Source organism: Diospyros lotus, chromosome 4 (genome assembly GCF_014633365.1).
Source record: "Diospyros lotus cultivar Yz01 chromosome 4, ASM1463336v1, whole genome shotgun sequence".
Classification (NCBI taxonomy): Eukaryota; Viridiplantae; Streptophyta; class Magnoliopsida; order Ericales; family Ebenaceae; genus Diospyros; species Diospyros lotus.
In genome coordinates this window covers 41,475,809-41,499,187 of record NC_068341.1, presented here as the reverse complement: position 1 = coordinate 41,499,187, position 23,379 = coordinate 41,475,809, and the positions used below count along the sequence as shown (strand labels likewise).

Genomic DNA, 23,379 nt, shown 5'->3' with positions numbered 1-23,379 from the left:
TTTCGAAGCTTCCCAATCCAACCCGATCAAATAATATTGCTTTTGCTTTCTCTTCCAACAAATATGACTATGACCATGACCATGACAATGAAGGTGCGATGGTTGGACTGGGAATTGGGTTGGGGATTTACTTGATTCTTCTAGTTTTGGTGGGAGCATTTTGGTTTTCCATAGAGGGATTGTTTAAGAAAAAGAAAGAGAGGGAGAGAAATTGTACATCATCAATGCTAATAGTCCATCACTCTTTATCAAGCAAGTGCACATTACGCGTTATAAACCAAACCACGCTGGCCAAGTGTTCATATGACGTGAAATTGACTGGTTTAAAAGAGCAATTGAAAGCAAACAAAGTTAAGAGTACCATGATAATAAAAAAAAAAAAAAAAGATCAAACTTGAATGGTAAATTTATGTATTTGGCTTTTTATATATCAAAATAACACATTTAGGTAATGTTTATTAAACAAAATATGAGTTGAAAAAAGTAGGATATAGAAAGTATTTCAGACAAAAGTGTTTCTCATTGTATTTGTTAAATTTATCTGACAATCATTGAAAAAGAAGTCACTTGACTTCTTATCTTAGATTATTTAAATAAATTTATCTTTGATAAAAAAAAATGACGTATATATTTTTTAATACATTCTAAATAATTTAACAAATAATCTGATAAAAATCTTAAAATATTTTTCAATCTTATATTAATCATTTTATCTCTTAATTTAAAAAATATTTTAATATTATATTAATATATAATATTATCCTATTCATTTTAAATTTTTAAAAAGTAAGTTCGTTAACATTAAGTAGTCTCCTCGTATAAGTAGCCATGGTTGGGCATATAAAACGAAACGAGAAATAGAGACAAAGCGCCAACCGGACAGTGGACGGCGATGCCACTACAAAACAGATCCCTTTTCATGGAAAGGAATGACAGAGCATAAAGGAGGAAAAGGTCTTCTGGGTTTCGGTTAAATTAATGAATTACAAGTTGTGATTAAGTGTTGGTAATGGAAATATATTTACAAGTATAAAGTTGTTTAGTTGATCTGGAAGACGACAATAAATATGAACTCTGAATGTCAAGAGATAATTTTCCTCTGCGAGGACTGTTGAAAAGTCCAAATGGAAATGGGTCCTACTGCTTAGTAGTCCTCTAGTTTGTGCCGAAGGGAAGAGGAGGAGGACGAACGAAGAAGAAGAGGAAGCAAAGCTGTCCCCACCATACTCTTTCCTTCTTCAACTCTCTCTCTGTCTGAGAAGATTAGTTAATTTGGGTCCAACTTCAGGCCATGTTAATGTTGTTATTGTTGATAACTACTAACCCATCAACAAGAAGAACATAAAGATTGAAGATGGGCAATTGCGTGGGACGTCAGCCTTGTAATTCTGATCCTGATCCCGATCCCAGCACCACGATTCCGCCCTCCACTCCAGGTACCAGCAATTTCTTCGGATTTCTCATGCTCTATAGCTTGATTTGGTTTTGGTCTTTGTTGCTGTGTTCAAGTCAAGACTAGGGTTCTTCGAAATTAATTTCGACACAAATGATACCGGAAGTCTTGGAAATTTACTCAATAAGGGTCGATTGTCATCCTATTCCGCAAATTTATGTGCTGCAGGGACGTCTAACGGCTACAGCAATGGCGGCGTGTTGTCGGCGACGACGAGCAGCAGCGCCGGCCAAAGCCAGTTCTCGGCGGCGGCGGCGAGCGATGATGCCTGTTTGACTGGAGAAATACTGCCGGCGCCCAATTTGAAGGTTTACAGCGTTGCGGATTTGAAGACTGCGACGCGGAATTTCAAATCGGATATGGTTTTGGGGATTGGGGGTTTTGGGACAGTGTACAAGGGATGGGTGGATGAGAAGACGCTTGCGCCCTCCAAACTTGGGGCTGGAATGCTTGTGGCCATCAAGAAATTGAACCCTGAAAGCTTGCAGGGCTTTGAAGAGTGGCAGGTAATGTATTGTTTTGTTTTGTGATTCAGTACTAATTAGCAAGTGAGCATACAACAGATACTTCGAGCATTTTTTAAGAAACACGAACAAAAACTACCCTTCCCTGATCCCCACAAGCAAAAAGGGGAAGCTAAGTGAATTAGGGATGCCCTTTACATCTTAATTAACACAAAGAAAAACATCAATTGCAGCAATTATGATAACAAAAACCCTAATGATATGCTTCAAGAAGAGATGATGTTAATAATGGAAATTTGCAATTTCTAACAAGTCTTTTTGTTTTTTGCCCTTTTTATTCTATGAATTGATGTGCGTGACAGTTTTATGGGAAGAGTTATGATGGTCCTTATATTATGGTGAGGACTCAAAAGAGGAGGGGGTGGATTGAGTCTTAGAAACTTTTTGATGAGATTTTACATTTTCCCTAAATTTTAGTTGTTGTGATTTGTATAAAATGATATGTATACTTAGTAGTGAAAAAAACAAACTTGTGCACAAGAATGATAAATGATGCAAGCAAGCATAAGGCAGCAAGTAATAAACAACACACAACACAAAAGGCACAATATTGATAGTGGTTTGCCCCTTCAGCCTGAGGGGCACCTACTATGTTCATTTCTGAAAGCAATACACTTTGAGTTCTATTAAATAAACACATCAATAGGGTCAGGTTTGCTCCACAGACCCTTTCACTAGATTTTCATGGGCTCACCAAAGACCTTTACCTTTGGTTTTCCTTGGCTCACCAAGAACCACACTTTTGAGCAAGTTGCTGCTTGCCTTTACACACTTCCATGTGGGTGATGTTTTAGTACAATGATATAAGTAAAGATTATACTTTACAAATCAATTCTAGAGATGTATCTCTTTGAATGATAATTGTAGCTGAAGATGCCATTGAGATATCTCTGACTTGAAGTTGCAATAGCTTCATATTGTTGCTCTCTTGAGGAGGTTGAGTCAAGAAATGAGTTCCTTAGGCTCTTATACCTTCCTCTTTTGTAAATTATTCAATATGCTCAGTAAATGCTTTAATTCACGAATGAACTTAGAGAGATTTTGAATTGAATGCACTTCTCTTCTTCAATACTTGCCTATATATATGAGTTCTGAAATTTTAGATGTTTTCAACCTCCAACATTCACCTGACCTTGCATTAAATCATTTTAGTGGGTAGATGACATCAAACGAATTTGAATTTTCATTCCAAGTGAGCAGCTGATGCTTTTGCCTGCTGGATCAGGCACCTTAACAGGTGGTTGATGCTTCAATTGTTCTTGTCCCATAGTACAGGCTAAGGTTTTCTAGAATCAAAAAGCTATCAACAGATGAAACCTCAGGTGACTGAGCAATCAGCTGAGAAAGTCCAAAATCTAAAATTGAAGCGATCCAACAGGCGGTTGAGTGGTGCCTGATGAAGTCCAAAATGCAATTTTCATCACTAATCCTTGGTCTATCAGCTTGTGTTGTATTATGCTCCTTCAGTCAATCATTCAGGTGACTGATGCAGCGCATGATGGTGTCCAGAATCTAATTCACTGACTGATGCTTTGAACAGTCAACTGATAGGTTGCCCATTTGCTTCATGTGATTCCCCAAGTGACTAATGCTGCAACTGAGAGTCTCCATAGGGCGCAACTTCAATTTTATCAACAGAAAGCCATTATTCCTTCACTTGTAAGGGTTTGTTCATCACTAAAATATGCCTCAAGATTATCTTATGCTCAACTTATGCAGGTTGGCTCAACAGATTATATTAGTGGGACTTTGTGGAAGAGTTTATGTAGCTACAACAACTTAACATATCAGAAGTTGTCATTTATTTTGAAAATCTTGGATTCTTTACAATTTCCTGGAAAGTTTATAAAGTAAATAGAACAATTTACCTATTTCTACTCCATATCTCCATAGTACTTAATGGAGGGCCAAGTGGGAAATTCAAACCGTAGAGAGGACTAAGACATGGAGATCCTTTGTGCCCTTTTCCTTCTATAATTTGTGGTGAAGTACTAGTAAGAATCCTTTTATATGCTGAAAAAAAAGAAAGTATTCACTGAACAAGAGTAGTCAGTGGATGCCCGGCTGTCTACCATCTGATGCTTGCTAAGAACCACCTTGTATTATGCAGGCAAACCCCCAGGACAATAAGGCTTTATGTTGATGCTTAGGGCTGTATAGGACTTGGTCACAACCATAAATTAGTATGATAAAAATTAGTAATATTCTTCACTAAGAATGGCTCAATATTCACTATAGTTGGTGTGCGGAACTGTACCCAAACAAGGGTAAAGGTATGCTGTCTATCCAGGATTTGTTAATAACCATTGGGATATCTAAATATAGGCTTTCAGCAATATTGTGGAGAGACTTGAAAAGCTAAAATGCTTGGAATAGTAGCATCAATGCCAACTTATTGTGTGTGTGTCTTGAAATGATCTTCTACTATGTTTGAAGCAACAGGCAAGAAGGTTTGTGATTTTGGGTGGGTCATGGTGATCAGAATAGAACCTGCCACTTGAGGACTAGGGATTATTTGTGTTGACCTAAAGAGGCTGATGGTTTTGTATTTAGGAAAATTTGAACAGGTTGTTAACAAGGCACTTTTTGCCAGAACTATGCTGTTAAAATATGGCTGATTCTGGCTTTGGTAAGAATCATCCAATGGGAAAAATACAAAGGGCCAATTCAGGGAATCTAGTTTCTTGATGTTTGTAATGGAGGAAAGGATTCTTCTATATGGGAAATCAAATTGAAAATGTAGACAGCTGATTAATCAGAGTGCTTTTAAGGTTGTTCAGGATAGTGAATTTCAAACCTAACATACATTAGAACTTAATGTTTTCCTTCCTGGAATTCTATGCCTGCTAAAGTTTCATCTTTACTTGACTGGAACACCCACCATTGGAACCTTGGAATGTTGAAGGAGAATTTTAACCAACAATAGAAGAAATATTAAAAATGCCTATTCTTTTATTTGAAAGACCTTATACTTTGACCTCATTAGCAATAAGCTCTCGGGATTGGAAGAAATTTTGGGCTCTGAAAGTTCATGATAGATTAAAAATCATGATTTGGAGAGTTGTCTCTAATGTTATCCCAACCAAGCTTTGACTACTAAATTTCATGTAAAGAGTACTAACTGCTACCTCCATGGGGAAGCTGAGAAATCAACTTTGTACTTATTTGTGCTTTTCCTTGTAGCCAGAACCATCTATTACACCAAGTGGGAAATTTACAGAGTCCTGTTAGATTAGTTCCATACAAGACTGGATGTCGCTGCTTTAAACCCTCATTTGTTGAGGGTAGCTGAAGTCCAAAGTTAAATCACTTTATCATATTTGGTGCCATTCTAATGAGCAGAATTTGGAGGTGCATATGTAGAATGAAGCTTGAATCCACAATATAGATGTCTGTGGTTTTCTTCATGAAATAAAGGAACTACAATTCAAACATTTGAGTAGCACCCCTAGGTTATCCAGGAATAAAGGATTCTGCATTGCCACCCAACCTTGGATGCCTCCCAGCAAGGATTTTGTTAACATAAATTTTGCTGCAGATTTTGCTGAATAGAAACATGCGAGGTAGGGCAGTGGCTGGTTTGATAAGGTCTTTCCACCACTGGCAGCAGAGGCTGGATTGGCAAATGGCTCGAATAGCTGTAGCATGAGCTAGGGTAGTATTGAAAGTGATCTTCCTCAATGATATTCACCTGTATCTCCACTATTGATGTTAATTGGAAGATCAAGGTTGTGCTACAGATATTCAAGCAATGTTGTCAAATCATGATAACTTAAGACTATAGGCCTCCATCAGGGGAATAAAGTGGCTCGTGAATTGGCTAGTCAGGGTTTTTGAATTTGCCACCCAAGAGAGCTGAACTCAATGGAATTACTAATGGGAGTAAGAGAAGTAGCAAGGCTGGATATTTTGCTTGTTCAGTTTTGATGCTTTTCGTTTTGGTCCTGCTTGCTTTTAGTTTTTCAAATTTTTCCCTTGCTGTAGTTCATTCATTTAGCAAAAATAATAAATAATAACCAAAACAAATGAAAGGAAAGGATGATTTTCTGATCCAATGCCACGGGACAAGAACATAAAGCAATTCCTCTCCTCCTTCCCCGCCCTTCCATTTCTTTTGAAGGTAGTACTTGTTCCTAAACCTCTAAGTTTTGAGTCATCAATGCACTACATCCACTCTACGTTATCCAAAACTATCATTGCCCTTGGTGTTTACATTTGGCTTGCAGGTCTTCAGTAGCGATTTATGGGCCTCTTAGTTGTTTGCAGTATATGTGATTTAATCATATTTTTGGTCAAGTGACTGGATGATATTATTGCTCTAAGCATACAAATAGGACCTTAAGAATTGCAGAATATTTTTGTTTCTGAAGTAGTGTGCTAATGTTTCAATGTTGCCAAGGGGTAGACTTGAGGTCACCTCACAGTCACATGGCCCAATTACTCTTGATTTCTACAATTTTAAGTTCACAAGGCTTTTTGACAATTAAGATCATCCTAGCCCAAAGTTTGTGGGCTTTACAAGTAGCTGAAGGGCTGACAGGGGAAAGGCACAAGTTATGTTAGCTAAATGTTGGGTGAGTTCCAAAACTAACTCCAGGCTCTGCTCTAATGATGATTAACTGGAGATTTGGAGTACATTCTTTCTAATAAAATTTATTCAACGATGATACTTGAGTATTCTTTTTATTGTGTTAGGTTTATCTACTATTGGTGTCCACTTATTTCATGCTCTATGTTACATGGAGTAGGTGTAGGTGTTTAGGTGTTGGACCACTTTAACTCCATACTTCTCAGATACTGCAATATGTATCCAAGGCTTGGATGCGGATTATATAAATTTTGTAGAAAAAGGAAGATTTCACACGTCCATGTGAAGAGATAGATATTTTGTTGGTTATCAATGTGAGTTTCTTCTTCTCCAAAAGCACTAAAAATTGGAGGATCCTAGTCCTATTGGTAAAGGCTGGCCAGATATATATCTCCTTCCATTACCCTTTTCATATCTAGTGAAGGGGAACATGCAAGGGAATGGAAGAGTCCATGTTATTGTTGACGATTTATGTTTAGTAGTAGATGCACTCAAGGCAGTATATGGCTGTATAATATCCTTAATTTGGATGTTGACCTAGCTCAATGTCCAAATTGTTCATGTTTGTGCACCCTATGATTGGTGAAGACTGAAGATATCTGTAAAAAAATAATTAATTATTATTTAGTGCTTTAGAATGATGCTTGGGAGTATACCATGGGGTAGTTCCAGTTATAGTTAGTTCATTTAAGTAGTGGTTACCTCTCTTCTAAACTTCCTTTTTCTAGTGAATCTAATGGAGTATTTGTTTCTTCATTTGAAAATGCAGTCAGAAGTGAATTTTCTAGGAAGACTTTCTCATCCTAATTTGGTGAAGCTGCTGGGTTACTGCTGGGAGGATCAAGATTTGCTACTCATATATGAATTCATGCCGAAAGGAAGCTTAGAAAACCATCTTTTCAGAAGTAAGAACTTAAAAGGAAACAAGATAGCAGCAAAAAGAAAAGAAGAACTTGTTTGTCTGGTGTTATGTTGTATTGAATGCCGGATTTTTTTTTTTTGTTCAGGGAGATCTGTCACGGAACCCCTATCTTGGAATGTGAGACTCAAAATAGTCATTGGTGCTGCACGAGGCCTCGCTTTCTTACACGCCTCTGATAAGCAAGTCATTTACAGGGACTTCAAAGCAGCTAACATACTGCTTGATTCGGTGAGATTTAACAATATCATGCCTCACTATCTAAAGCTAAATCAGATCATTTTCCTGATCTGATAAGGCACCGTCAAGAAAGGAACTTGGAACTGAATGTGTGTAGTTATGATTATATTTCATTTTGCTTCTTTATCTTGTTCCTGCCCCTTCCTTCCAACCTCTTCCTTTCTCAAGCAGCAAAAATGATGCATTTTTTTCTGAAAGCTTTTGTCCTCCATTTTGATTTTCACAGAATTACAATGCAAAAATATCAGATTTTGGCTTAGCAAAATTGGGGCCATCAGGTGGAAACACGCACGTGACAACACGAGTTATGGGTACTTATGGTTATGCTGCTCCAGAATACATTGCAACAGGTGAGTGGTTTTTCTCCATTTTTGCTGAAATTGGAGGGAACTTCAACAAATAAGCAGAAAGTCTTGCCGTTACAATGTTTAAATAATTGAACCATAGCAGTGATCATCAAATGAGATCTTCTTCATACAAGTTGCAGAACTTGAAGATTATATGTTTTATTTGGTTCCTAGTTGAAAGAAGTGATGAACATGATAGAAAGGGAATAGTAAAATATGATAAACTACAATGTATGTGGTAAAATGAATTCACTCACATATGCATGCACCATTTTCAACAGGTCATTTATACGTGAAGAGTGATGTGTATGGTTTCGGAGTTGTGCTTCTGGAGATTTTGACAGGCTTACGGGCACTTGATACTAATCGGCCTAGAGGAGAGCATAACCTGGTTGATTGGGCAAGGCCCTTTCTCTTAAACAAAAAGAAGCTGAAATCGATAATGGATTCACGGTTAGAAGGGCAATATTCTTCTAAGGCAGCATTTCAGGCTGCTCAACTTATATTAAAATGCCTGGAAACAGAACCTAGAAAGCGGCCCTCTATGCAAGAAGTTGTGGAGGTCTTGGAACAGATAGATTCTATGAAGATAAAACCGAAAGAATTCAAAAGCAATTTTACCACTCTTTCTGCACCTCATAGCAATGGACACCGACCTATTCATCATCATCGTTCCCCACTACACTCACGCTACCGTGGCTTTGGAACAGGAGCTGACACACAGAAACAGTAATCCCATCCAGTGCTGATAAAACTGGATCAGAGAAAGTGTAAGTTGACACAAGTGTTGCGCTCTTTTTCCATTCCATAGATTATTTGTGGAATCATTTTTTTTTTTACATTTTCTTGAAATTCTTTCTTCAGTTTCTCTGGTAGTTCAATTTGTATTTATCTATATCGGTTGAGTGTTGTAAAATGGAAACTCCGATTTTCATAATGTGAATATGTCAGCAGTCTTGGAAATGTGAGTGCTCCTATTGAGTTATTGACAAAGAGAGTTACAGATGACTGGTGGTTGGAAAATCAGTTACAAATTTGCATTCTCCTTCTATTAGAACTGCAGATGGCTTGGTTATGTAACAATTACAAGAAAAAGATCAAATAAATCCTTGGACTATAAGCGTGGTTGAACCACAGCTATGAACTAGATTTAGTTCAGGAAACAAATGGGAAAAGGAAAGAAGAAGTAAGGATGGAAATAAATCAGTAACAGAAGGTGGACCTTCTTTCTTTTCTTGCTGAAAGGTGGAGCTTCTTTCATTACAAAGTCAAAGACAATATAGCTCTGTAAAGGTTTAACCAACAATAGAAGGAAGCATAATTGATCAACATCAACATGAAGACAAAGGGTGTCCCGTATAAACTTTCCGCAGCCCAATATGTGTTCAAAATTGAGACTTAAAGTGGATAAAGTAAAATGAAATAGAGAAAGGATAACATACCAATCAATTATACACACACACAACTCAGGCCTACAAATTGACTAATCAAAACTGTACCTGCTCAACAAAAGATGAGTTGAAAGCTGCAATTTCCTTTGGACTTGAGTTTTTCACTCTACAGACATTCCCAATCTCTCTCTTCTCCCCATGAAAAGATAGAAAGAGAAGGTAAGGAAGTCAATTCTCTTCTACAACTTTTTAACTCTATACATGCAAAACCCCTGCATAAGTTGGAGTGCCTCGGATACATCCAGTCTCAACTCAGTGGTTACATCACGATACCATGTTAGCCATCCCATCGATCTGTTAACATGCTGAGTGAATCCGACTGAGGGTTCGAGTGCTGCAGTTCACAAAATCATCTTCACTTAGAACTGCAAAAACCATCAAATTGGTATGGATTTTTGGTTCACATTCAAGTGAAGATCAATCAGGGTTCCCACCAATTTGTTTTTGGTCATGCAAATTTACACTTGGGATATGAATTTCTTTGCTTCACAAGAGATGGTTCCAGATGGAGACATAACTTGCAGTCAGATCAAAATAAGCCCAACTTGTATTGAAGTACCGAGTCCTATTGCTCACTTTCTTTCTTTGAAATTCTGTGCTGTTGAATGACCAAAACTGAGCCACTGTTATCAAAATCGGACGAAGCCAATAGATCTCCAACAGCTCCGAGCTCAGCACACTCTTCCCAGTCGCTCATTCCAGTGGTTAAAGGTGACTGCGCTGGCTTGCCTTTGCCAACTATAAACAATGAGTACATATCAGCCATGTCCCTTAAAGTAGAAGCTGTCTGTTGCCCATTTTCCACATACTTCTCCTTATATCCCACCTGACCTGATGTCACATACCTGATAATCAACAAAGAAGACTACAAAAGCTAAGAACAATAACATCCTTTATTAACAGAATAACAACTCCAGATAAATCTAGTATGAAAATTTAAACTATAAGTAAGCTGTTACAATGCTAAGAACAGTAACATCTAATTGACAAACAGCAACTTCAAGTGATTTCAATATAAAAATCCAAGCACCTAGGTAAGCAATGAAATATGCAAATGGAGAGCCGATAATTATCTTTGATGTAAGCTCTGAAAAGCCCTGAAACTCTATATGGGCAAATTAGCTCATTGCAACTTCGTATAAGTATAAATGAAGTAAAACAAATCAAACAAGTCGACTCTAGTACTATTGAAGGGGAATTGTGCTGTTACCTGGATAGGTTCAAAACATGTAAGACAATTTACCGAGCCTAAATTTACCTGTTATAGAAGTCTGAGAGAACTGCTGTGTCTGCTTCATTATCTGTCTCTTGATCTGATATGGCCATAAAAACATCCTCTGCCTTGTGTGCAACATTGACCCCAAAATTTTGGCCCTTGGATGATGCTGGCAAAAATCTAATGACTGTGAGTTTTATGTGATGATGCGTGCCAAGGCGCCTGCTAAAACTCAAAGCCTCGCGGTCATCAGGCCCACCAAAAAATAATGCTGCAGCTTGTTGCAATGATTCAGTGCCTGAAGCTAGTGAGTCCCCAGCAAGCCCTCTGTCAACAAGAATGGAAACCGAACATTTGGCATGGCGGAGGACCTTCTGATTTGTGGTTCTTATCCCTTCCTTGCCAGTCTCCATTTTTCCATCAATGCGCTGGTGCTTGTGGAAGTGGAGAAGTATGATAGATGCATGCATCTCCTCTGCACGATCACACACATCTGTATACATGTTTAAGAAGGGTGATACAGCTTTCAACTGGTGAACCATCACTCCTGTCTCTGCAGTGAAGTTGTCTACAGCCTCATTGATCTCCACTACATCATTACCGCCATAGTTGTCCTCATCACTCAGCTCATCATCTTCTCGCTGGTGATACATCAGATGGCTCTTGGTTTTCTCTGGGAGCTCAATCAGGTGCATAAAATAGGGGGCGATGGGGCCCTTTTCGGGTCCTCCTAGTGCTGCAATAAGACCAAACATGGTCGATAAATGGCGAGGGTTGTGCACGCAGGCCAGGATCCGTAGTTCACTATCTGCAGTTTGCCATTCAAGGGCTATATGCTTGAAACCAAGAATGTCACTTTCTCTTCTCACCATGAAAGCTATAATAGGGCCCACCACCAGCGTATTAATTACTAAAGTTGAAATCATCAAACCATACAAAAGTTGACTTGTAATCACCTGCAAAAACCCAAGAACAACCTATATTAGTTTTTCTAGATTGTAGAGTATAATATGCAACTGGCTTAAGCGTGTACCAAAAGAACTTTATTAATTCATTTAGTTACAATGGGCATCACTAGAATTTAGACTACATATGAAACAAATTGATGTTTGTATCTGAAACAAGCCTAAAAAAATAATCGGAGGCTTGAATGAATTTCATAAAACACACATGAAAAATATATACAGGTTGTGTCCTACTTTTTCTCCTATAAAGTAAGAGAAGAGTTAGGATATCTATCTCCTAGAAAATTTGATAAACTATCCCCTAACATTTATGAAATAAATTTAAACTTTACAACAAGATTTACAACACGAAAACTCTAGGATTATCTAACTGATTTAATCTTCAACCGTGAGTTATCTTTTCCTTTATCCGCATCTTCTACACTCCTTAGTCTTTGAAGTCTCTTTAGCTTAGGATCCTCTAATTCTGTCCAACACTCCCCCTCAAATTGGAAAATAGATGCAAGTCATTCCTAGCTTGCTAATTAATCATTCAAACCCTGGTCTTGTAGCTGCTTTTGTGAATATATCAGCTATTTGATCAGTGGCAGGAATATAAGACAAACTAATCCCACCTTTTTCAATCTCCCTTTTTATAAAACTTCGATCTATCCTCAAATGTTTCATCCGGTCATGTTGAACCGGTTTTTTTACAATGTTGATAGCTTATTTGCTATCACTATAAACCCTTGTTGGTAGAGTTAAGAGTATCCCCAAGTCGCCCCATAGGGTTGCCTGCGGAGGTGGGCTACCCTGGGTACCCAGGTTCGAATCCTCCCCTAGCGCAGCCGTTGGTGGATCAAACCCGAGTTAAACTACTCGTCACGAAAAGGGGCACCATGGCGGGGCGTCCGCAAGGGGACGTCATCCCAAGGGTATCCCCAAGTCTTCCATTAGTCTTTCTAACTAGATTACCTCACAAATTCCTTGAGCTATGGCTCGGAATTTGGCTTCAGCACTGTTGCAGGCCACCACTGATTGCTTCTTGCTTCTTGCTCCTCCATGTAATTGCATTTTCCCATAACTTAGTGCAATAGCCCAAGGTTGATCTACTGTCCTCACGAGACCCTACCTAATCTGCATCCACAAAGTCTTCAATTCCTCTTTTCTCAATCTTCTTGAATAGTAAGCCTTTCCCCAGGTGTTCCTTTGAGATATCTCAAGATATAAAACACAACTTTCAAGTGTTTTTGAGTAGGAGAATGCATATATTGACTTACTATACTTATTGCATAGGCTATGTCAGACTTAGTAAGTGACAAATATATTAGTCTTCCAACCAATCTCTGGTACCTCTCCTTATCTATGGGGGGTATCATCCCTTTCCTCATCAATTTTTCAGCCCTTTTCTAAGGGAGTCCTAGCAGGCCTGCATGCCAACATTCCTGTATCTTTTAGTAGATCCAAGAAATATTTCTACTGTGAAATGAATAAGTCTTCCTTGCTCCTAGCTACCTCCATTCCTAGGAAGTACCTCATAATTCCTAGGTCTTTTACCCCAAATTCTACCCTCAATTGTTGTTTCAAGCTTTCAATTTCTTGTAAATCATCCCCTATCACAATATTGTCATCAACATAAACAATTAGTATAACTTTCTTTCCTCTTGCCGTGTGTTTTATAAATAAGGTATGGTCGGCTTACTCTTGTTTATATCTCACTCGGTTTAAGGTCATGCTAAATTTCTTGAACCAAGCCCTTGGAGACTGCTTTAATCCATATAGAGACCTCTTCAGCTTGCACACACTGTCACAACCAGCTTCTTGTTCAAAACCTGGAGGCATCTTTATGTATATTTCCTCATCCAACTCACTATTTAGAAATGCATTTTTGATATCAAATTGAAACAATGGCTAGTCTAAATTAACAAGAAGGGAGAGTAATACCCGAATGGAATTAAGTTTGGCCACAGGAGCAAAAGTCTCCTTATAGTCAATCCCATAGGTTTTTGTAAACCTTTGAGCCACCAATCTAGCTTTGTATCTTTCAATACTTCCATTTGCATTATCCTTCACAAAAAAAAAAAACCATATACATCCTACAACCTTTTTGTTTGGAGTTAGTTTTACAATATCCCAAGTATTGTTTTTAACCAAGGCATTCATCTCTTCCATAATTGCAGCCTTCCACTTATGGTCATTCATAGCTTCTTGGACATTTTTTGGAATTCTAATGCTGCCAATTTTTGCAACAAACTCCTTGAACTGAGGGGATAATTTAGCATAAGTCATGTGATTAGTCATAAGATACTTGACAGATGATCTTACCCTTTTCCATAGAGTAATAGACATAGCCCAATCCAGGTCATCCTTGCTTGCAGCACCACTGTCAGTGTTGTGAACTTCTGTGCTTTCCTCTCTAGTGATGTCCTCTAGTGGACCAACCTCTAGAAGTGATGGCTGACCATGCTGAGACTGAGAATGGACTTTAGGTTGTCTTGAGTACACAAACAAAGGGCTGTTAGCTAAACAAGAACTAGGATCGGGAGAGGAAACAATAGGACTGGGAAAAGGGGCTATAGTTTCTAGCTTAAAGGGTGATGAATAACCAAGATTAGAGGGATTAGAAGGAATAGGATTTGCCACTATGCTATCAAGAATTGATGCTCCCCCTTGAGAGCATACTGGCAGATTAGGATCAAGGGGAGGAAATGAGGGAATAGGAGTTCTTGATGACCTTTAAGCCTTAGGAAAGAGGACTAGAGGCTGGTAGAAAGGTAGGTCTTCATAAAAAGTGACATTAGTGGACACAAGGATTTTTCTAGTGTCAGGACAATAATACTTATATTCCTTTTGGAAGAGAGAATACTCGATAAAGATACATTTGATGGCCTTGGGATCTAGTTTGGTTCGAGAGATGTTGTTGTGTACATACACAACACAACCAAATATCTTAGGAGCAAGAGAATTTAGGAAAACAATATTTGGGTAGAGGTCACAAAGGACATCAAGAGGGGTTCTGAAACTCAAGGTTTTAGAGGGAAGACGATTAATCAAATATGCAGTTGTGAGAACAACTTCTCCCCAATAGGAATAAGGAACATTGGTAGTAAATATCATAGCTCGAGTCACTTCTAAGAGACGTTTATTTTTTCTTTCAAGCACACCATTTTGTTGTGGTGTGCATGGGCATGAGCTTTGATGGTAAATACCATGTTCATATAGGTAGTTGGTAAGGTCATGAGAGAAATGTTCTCGACCATTATCAGTGCGAAGGATGTGAATTGAAGTTTGAAACATGTTCAAGATAAATTTGTGAAATTACTTGAATATGTTGCTTGTTTCAGATTTTTCTTTCATAAGGTACACCCAACAAGCCCTAGAATGATCATCAATAAATGTTATTTTCCATCTAGAACCAAAAATACTTGGATGTTTAGATGGTCCCCAAACATCACTGTAGATCAAATGGAAAGGTGTAGATGGTTTATAGGATTTAATGGGATGGGGAGATCAAGAGTGTTTTGCAAGAGTAGACTGCTCACATGAGAAAATTTGATCTTTATTGATGAAAATTGGAGGGTACAAGAATTTTAAATAGGGAAAACTAGGGTGTCCTAATCGTTTATGCCATGATAGAACTTTGGCATCAGTTGTGACTATTAGACCAGCCTTATATGTGGAAGAGGCTAAAGCATCCTCTGTCAAGTAGTATAAGCCATCCTTTGCCTTAGCACTGCCAATCATCATTTCCGATGTTTTGTCCTAAAATAAGTAAAGGGATGGAAAGAAAGTGATACAACAATTCATATTTTGAGTGATCCTATCGACTGATAATAGATTGCATTGTAAGCCCGGTACATGTAGGATTGATTTTAACTTCAATTCAGAAATACACACTATTCCAAGTCCTAGGGCAGGTGAGGCTATGCCATCGGCCATAGAAATATCAATAGAAGTGTTATAAGGAGTATGCCCAGCCATTGAGGAGGCTAAACAAGCAATATGATCTGATGCACCAGTGTCCACTATCCAAACATTCTTTGGAAACCTTTTTGAAATTAGAGAGTAGGGATAATTACCTTGCACGATAGTAAATGCCGTAGGAAGACTTGGGGAAGTTGTACCTTGATTGAGTAACCTATATAAGACATGAATCTGGTCCTCTGTCAGGTTGAAACTAGTGTTCTTCCTAGTTTATGTTGGTACCTCTGCTATGTAAGCAAATCATGTAATCTCCCTCTTGTTCCGTGGCTTCCGATTAGCTGGTTTGCCATGGATCTTCCAGCATGTCTCCTTGGTGTGGTAAGGTCTTTTATAGTGGTCACACCACTGTTTGTCTCTTCCTAGGCTCTTTGGTAGGTTCTCTCCTTGTTTAAAAATTGTAAGAGTCGAATTTTGATGAGTTAAGGAAGGCTCACTTTGCTGATTGAGCATAACCTTACGTCGGCTTTCTTCCTTCCTTACTTCCGAAAAAATCTCCTTGAGTAATGGTAGAGGCTTTGTACCCAAGATCCTTCATCTAACTTCATCCAAATCAGGGTTAAGTCCATGTAAAAAGTCAAACACACGATCTTTTTCAATCATCTTATTGTATTTACCACTATCTTCTTTGCATTTACAATCAACAACGTAGAATAGATCCATTTCATGCCATAGTTCGACCAAAAGATTGAAGTAATCAATGACATTTAGAGTACCTTGTCTGATTGTTCTAATGGCCGACCTAATCTCAAAGCATTGGGATGAATTTTCCAAGTCGGAGTACATCTCTTAGACTGAATCCCATATTTCCTTTGCAATCTTGTAGAATAGGTAAGTCCTACCTATTTTAGGCTTCATCGAATTAATCAGCCATGCCATTATGGTGGAGTTTTCTGCCTCCCAAACACCATAAGTGGCTACAGTGGTTGGTCGAGGAGGAATAGAACCGGTTAGATATCCGGATTTACCCTTTCCTTTGATTACCAACATTAGGGATTGAAACTATTCTCTGAAATTACTCCCATTCAATTTGTGGTGAGTAATCCGTAGAGGATGGTGATCAATTGGATTGATGGAAAGATTTGTTGTAGCAAACAAAGGACTAGGAATGTTTGGAGAGCTTGTGGCTGATGCTTCTGTTAGGGTAGGGTTTTGGTGAGTTTTGTCCATATTCTTGTGCACAACCTTAATTCCAATGCTATGAGTAATCAGAACCTTGCTCTGATACCATGAAACAAGCCTAAAAACTAATCGGAGGCTTGAATGAATTCCATAAAACACACATGAAAAATATATACAAGTTGTGTCCTACTTTTTCTCCTATAAAGTAGGAGAAAATTTAGGATATCTATCTCTTAGAAAATAGGATAAACTATCTCCTAAAACTTGGGAAATAAATTTAAACTTTACAACAAGATTTACAACACGAACTTTAGGATTATCTAACTGATTTAATCTTTAACCGTGAGTTATCTCTTCCTTAATCTGCATCCTCTACACTCCTTCGTCTTTGAAGTCTCTTTAGCTTGGGATCCTCTAATTCCGTCCAACAGTATCAAAAGAACTTTATCAGTTAGTTTACTTATTTAGCTTTATTTATTAGTCTAGTTCTAGTGGGAAAAGTAAAAGCATGTGAGAGTCTTGCTACTAGAAAGTTGTCATGAGAAATGGCACTAAAATTGTATTGGTTCCTTTGCCATGATCCATAGCCATAACCCGTAACTGATGAAAGAATGTCTGGTTCTACAATAATAATTTACCCAGGCTCATAAGATTTGTAATCTTTCACATCCATTTCAAATCATTGTCAAACAACATTCAGAATTTAGCATGTCATAAACCAGAGCCAATTCTTTCATTGTGACAGTATCGAAAATAAGTCTGTATAGTTCTAGAATCATTCCCTAATACTGTTTCTTTCAAGAGTTGGTAAATGTTATCTCACGGGTTAATCAACCAAGTAAATCTTAATGAATATGTAACTATATATTCACTCGTAATCTGCATGCATGAACTTACATTATCCTGGTAGCCAAGGCCTATGGTAACTAGATCAGCATAGCCTTTGAGATTCATTAGGAAAGCAAAGAGAACACCCTCATTAAGGGGAATCTTGAGGTAATAGCAAGCAGCAAGTGTGCCACTGATCTTCCCTCCAAGGCTCAACAAGATGATGACGAAAACAACACTGAAGTTGGAGAGGCTGTTTATGACAGATATGTCAGCTTGAAACCCCAAGTAACCCAAATAAACCGGGAATATGAAATTTTGAACAGAGTAACTGAGTTTGGGCAACAATGTCCGAGCTGTTTTCCCTCGCTTGGGGAACATTGAGCCGATGAAAAAACAAGCAATTATGCTGTTAAATCCCAACATCTCAATAGCCATAGCTGCAATTACAACAACTGATAATATGGCAAATGCTTCAGTGTTTTTAAGGCTTTTTTGGTATCGGTTTCTTCTGTTTAGCCAATTAACCAGGTAAATGTTAAGAAAGATGACTGTTATCATCATGAACAATGCAAGGCATCCATGGAAGGCCCAAGTCATAAATTTCCGCCCGTGTTTGCTTCTGGAGCTCAGTGTCAGCAGCACAGCGGCATACAAGTCACATATCAATGATGAAGATATCACCAGCCGCCCGAAATCTGTAGTTGCAAACCTCAATTCAGATGCCAAACGGATCACAATGGGAGAGGCTGCATTAGCTAATACCACTGCAAGCATTACGGCCACCATAACCACGTGGCTATGGACTTCAGTCTGCTGGCATATGAAGGGGGTGATTGCTGCTGCAAGCATGCTACATATCAAGCAACCACCAGAGGCAATTACACTTGCTGTACGTAAATTGCGATGTAAATATTGAAGATCCATCTCGAGACCAATGAGGAACATGATTATTATGCGGGCGAACAATGCCAGAGTTTGGTAGTAATCTCCGGCCAAATCCTGAAAGAAGACCTCTTTTATGTATGTTATATGTGATAACCCTGAGGGACCTAGCACCAATCCAGACTGTGATCACAAGGAAGTACCCCAAAACAAACAATTACGACAAGAGTTAGGTCCTGATAAAAGGTTGGACATCAATAGCTCATACATGAATATAGTTGAATCAGCTATCTATGCATCAAATTGCAGATCAGGAAGCATGATAATAATCAACAAAAAGTGACAAAACTTTAAGAGAAAAGTAAGGGAGAATTTATTTTACAAAACACCAACATTAGTTAGGTTGATACTTTATAGATCGAAACCGGGTTTGTGTTGTTTTGTTTTGAATTCTTTTCTATGTTCTTCTACAACTTACTTGTTGAAGAATCCCAGGAAAACGAATTCAAAGTTTGGATATAACTCAAAATGCAATAAAATATACAAAAAAATGAGCTGGGCAAGCTTTCTTTTCTCTAATTTTCTTTAGAAATTATTCTCACTTTAAGTTCCCTGGTTTTAAATTGTTTCAACTGACTTCATACACGACTTGGGATACCAAGTTCTTTCCTTTCTTTTTATTCAGATTTGGCATCGTCTTATTTGGGCAGATAGAAAGGTTTTCCGGTTTCCAGTTTTGCTAAACTCATTGTCAAACCAAACATAAAGGAGGAAAAAACAACAAAGAAACAAACAAAAGAAGAAAACGAAATCTGCGTGTACAAGAAGAAGAAGAAGACATACTTACGAGAATCTGGGCAATGGGTCCAGGCTGGCCCAAGGGCTTCAATACAAGCTGAAAGAAATGCGAGACAACGAGGATGAAGGAGATTTGCATACCCATTGTCAGAATCGGGTTTACGTTCAACAATTCTGGATTGCAAGCCACCCGCCGCGTCGCGTCCATTTCTAGACAATGCCTCTCTCTCTGTCTCTCTCTGCACACAGAAGAAGAAGAAGAAGAAGAAGAATGGCGGTGATAGTTTGTTCCCTGCAGATCTTCGCATTCCGGAACAAGGAGGAAGCAGGGGATGGAGGGCCGCGATCTCCGGGTTGATGGTTGTGTTTACCTTAACGCCATGTTTGGCAACCAACTAATTTCATTTACAAATTCGTTCCACATTCATTTTTATGTTTTGTAGGACAATACCTAACATATAAATTTTAAATTAAAATTTACAAATTTATTTATGTTCGGAATAAATTTAGAATTGAATTTTTTCTTTCTTTTTTTTACTTTTTAATACATTTTTGCTTTGCAGAATACTTGAGAAAGAAAATGAAAAATAATGATTATGTGTATTTTTTTCTATAAAATTTGTTTATCTAAATTTTAGAATTTGTTTTTAAATTCCATCTAATTTGATTAAATTTAATTTAATTATGTTTGATTCTATGAAATTCATTTCTTAGAATTGAAACCCATGTTTTTTCATTCAAGATGAAAAAAATTGGAAATATAAATGAATCTACAAAAATTTGTAAAATTCATTTATTTCAAAGAAGGCATAGATATAGAACAATACAAATAACCAAGAATACAACATATTTTCTTTACACTATATTTAATACATTAGAAAAATCAAGATTGAATGTCATTTGAAATTATTTCTTTATCTTCTTATCCTTAAAATTCATGAAATATATGAAGGATAACCACCTAACTAATTGAGAAATACTCAACTTACCGCTTATTTGGGCATGTGGTAAAAATAAAAAAATTATGACAATAACTTCTTTTTCTTTCTCTCTCCTATCTACCAAACTAGTGATGAATAAGTTCGATAACCCTAGCGATTGTTGGCAATAAATCTAATCTCGTTTGGTTCACAGGTGAACTTGAGGGTCTGTTCACAAGTGAACTCAAGGGTTTGTATCTCTTTCATTCTTTCTCTCTTGTTTGGCCCAACGATTGTTAACTGTTGAGGCCACAACAACTACCACAAGTTATTTTTATTTATTTTTTAATAAAATGTAAATGAGAAAAAATAAGATAAGAAATAAAGAGAAATGGGATGAAAGACGATCGAATGGGGAAATGCATGGATAGAATAGTCAATTTACCTTCATTTTTTTAATGACATATGAGGTTTTTATAATTTCTTGAAATAAACGAGAAGTCTCATAAATTTAGCTATCCCTCAAGCATTTAGTATAATTTACCTTTTTTTTATTGAAAAAAATTAGTTTAAACCTTAATGGATTACCATGTGCAGAATAAACTAAACCTCATTCAACACCTACCTTACCCGTAAAATTACACTTCATGAGACTAATTTGACATTTTGTTACTCATATCAAGCAAATATACTATCCACGTCGCTTTAAATGACCCTCGACATATAATTAGTAACAAAATTATTAGTTTTTTTACCATCAAACTTTATTTCATATCCTAAATGACCACTTAAGTCTCTACTTAAATATATTTTTTAATAGAGAAAGAAAAAAGGTAGGGCAAATTACACTCAACATATTTGAGTTGTTAAAAATGACACTCATCTCATTTAATTTTTATTGACCATGCATAAATTTTTAACTTTTATAAATGCTCGAAATACCTTTTCTATCCCACTTCATATTTTTCTTACTCATATCTTAAATAAATATATATCCATTATTAGTGAACCCTAGTTTACTGAATTTTGGTTTGGGAGAAAATGAGATACCATCCATTGTTGGGTACTACAAGCAATATCCATTGTTGGGCACCACGAGCAATAAAAGTGTGATAGAAGATGAGAAAAAGGGAAATATATCATTGTCATTGTCATTATCATTATCATTGTATAAGGAAAGAAACGAGAAAAAAGTGAAAGAAATATAAGGAAGAAAGAATGAGATGAGAGAGAATAAAGGTATTTTAAAATTTTTCAATAATTTAACATCAATTTAGTAACGTAAAATATTTATTACTTTTAAACCCAGAGCAAGGTTCAAGAAAATTTTCAAAATATAAGGAAGGTTTCTTGAATTAGACCTAACCTTAAAAAAAAAGTAGGGTTAGTGTATTTTATCAAAAGAATTTGAATATCAATTGTTAATATTATCCAAACGAAATATATTTTGGTTGTAAGCTTTTTTTTTTTATTATTTTTACTCTATAATATATTTTATGACTTTAAAATAATATTTTCCTTAAGACTAAAATTAATGTATTTTGTCTGTTTGATTTATTAATTTTGTTAATCACATGAATGGCTACAAATTATTGTAAATTAGTCACATCATAACTTCTAAGCCCATTCCTATAAAAATTAATATTGTAAATCCTACAAAATTGTTATTTTCAATGGTTGGGGTAAGGCGATTGTGTACAACTTGACCTGTTTATAAAGGTGTGCAAATGGTCGGTTTGATATCGATTAAATCGAACCGAAATGATTGATTAAGTTAAAAAATCGAACTAATCGATAACCGAAAAATCAAATTGTATAAACTGAATGAATGCTAAAAAAAATTCAAAGAAAACCAAAGCAAGCGATAGAAAACACACAAAACCAACAAAAAACAACGTCGTTTTATAGATATTAAAGTAACATCGTTTTAAAGTTTGGTCAGTTCAATTAATTTAGTTATTTCAACCAAAAAACTAAATAAAATCGAAAACCAAATTTTTGAAAAAAAAAAATTTGAATTGAACAGATGCAAGAAAAAAATCAAACCGAATCGACAAATTCGATCAGTTCAATTAATTTGGGTAAATTGAACTTTAACTCTCTCCTACCTGTTTAATTTCTTGACTCCTTGCCCATGGACCAAATTCAACTATTGTATATTATTCAACTTACTCTTTTCAAACTAATATTTTTGGTATACCAAATTACATGATCAACTTTTATTTTAAAATTTTGAAAATTTACAATGTTATCAAACTCTAAATGCTAAATCCTAAACAATATGCTTACTTTTTATTTGTTCATAAAAATAAGAACTAAACATAGAAAACTACAAATTAACGATTGTATCGAAGGACCCTTGTATAATAGAAGTATTTTATTAACGAACACACTTAGAAAACTAGTTAAAAAATATTCACTATACATTATTTTTAGATAAATCTTTTTTATTACACTTAATTTTTAGATTTAAAGAGTTCCATTGTTTAAATCTAAAAAATTGAATACAAAAAGGGTAACATAATAAATACACCAAAAATATATTTTGTTTTCAAATAAAGTACAATAAAAAGATACGAAAATACTTATTGGACACTCACTTATGATATTTTTATTAATATTCATATACTAATATATTATATTTTACATCAATTAGTATAAATATATAATAATATAATAATACACGAGTATCATTAAAAGTGTCACAATTAAAAGTCTACATGATATTTTCGCTAATAAAATGGAGAAAATTTTAAAAATATTACACTTTTTAAACTATTTAACAAACTACTATATATCTTTCAACTCAATATGTCATGTTATAACACAACTCTTTTGAAAAATCACACTCGCTATTAGAGAATAATGAGATATAACAAAACACGTTACTTTTAGTATACTCGTCATAACTTTTGTCTTTATATAATATTTTTCTTACATTTTGTCCTTATTATTTAGGTAAAATTTTAAATTTTATCGAACTTGCTACTAGAAAAAGTGAGATACAATGAAATACGTTACTTCCAATAACGAGTATGAGGAAATTGAAAATTTTGTTGAAGTATGAGGTAATAAGTGTAGGAAGATAATAAGTAAGGGAAGAAATTGAGATAAAATAAATTTATTATTAAGGATAATGTGTTTTGCTATATCTTGTTATTCT

General features: G+C 36.2%; 2 protein-coding genes across 5 annotated transcripts; one reads left to right on the top strand and one right to left on the bottom strand.

Moving 5' to 3' along the window:
* Nucleotides 1–1,094: 1,094 nt before the first annotated feature.
* On the top strand, nucleotides 1,095–19,343 carry LOC127799506 (probable serine/threonine-protein kinase PIX13). 3 transcript variants are annotated; one of them, XM_052333589.1, is made up of 6 exons: nucleotides 1,095–1,436; nucleotides 1,622–1,959; nucleotides 7,335–7,715; nucleotides 7,951–8,074; nucleotides 8,353–8,841; nucleotides 19,161–19,343. In XM_052333589.1, exons 1-5 carry the CDS (start codon nucleotides 1,355–1,357, stop codon nucleotides 8,802–8,804), a joined length of 1,377 nt encoding a protein of 458 aa, XP_052189549.1. In that variant the 5' UTR covers nucleotides 1,095–1,354; the 3' UTR covers nucleotides 8,805–8,841; nucleotides 19,161–19,343. The 3 variants fall into 3 exon arrangements, with proteins under 3 accessions (XP_052189549.1, XP_052189548.1, XP_052189550.1); XM_052333590.1 differs by lacking the exon at nucleotides 19,161–19,343 and having other exon boundaries at nucleotides 1,108–1,436; nucleotides 7,335–7,470; nucleotides 7,573–7,715; nucleotides 8,353–9,120; XM_052333588.1 differs by lacking the exon at nucleotides 19,161–19,343 and having other exon boundaries at nucleotides 1,097–1,436; nucleotides 8,353–9,120.
* On the bottom strand, nucleotides 9,323–19,504 carry LOC127799505 (cation/H(+) antiporter 1-like). 2 transcript variants are annotated; one of them, XM_052333586.1, is made up of 4 exons: nucleotides 19,346–19,504; nucleotides 17,683–18,681; nucleotides 10,781–11,694; nucleotides 9,323–10,367 (listed from the first exon to the last, which is right to left on the bottom strand). In XM_052333586.1, the coding sequence occupies exons 1-4, from the start codon at nucleotides 19,502–19,504 to the stop codon at nucleotides 10,088–10,090; spliced, it is 2,352 nt and encodes a 783-aa protein (XP_052189546.1). In that variant the 3' UTR covers nucleotides 9,323–10,087. The 2 variants fall into 2 exon arrangements, with proteins under 2 accessions (XP_052189546.1, XP_052189547.1); XM_052333587.1 differs by having other exon boundaries at nucleotides 19,342–19,476.
* Between the last annotated feature and the right edge of the window lie 3,875 nt (nucleotides 19,505–23,379).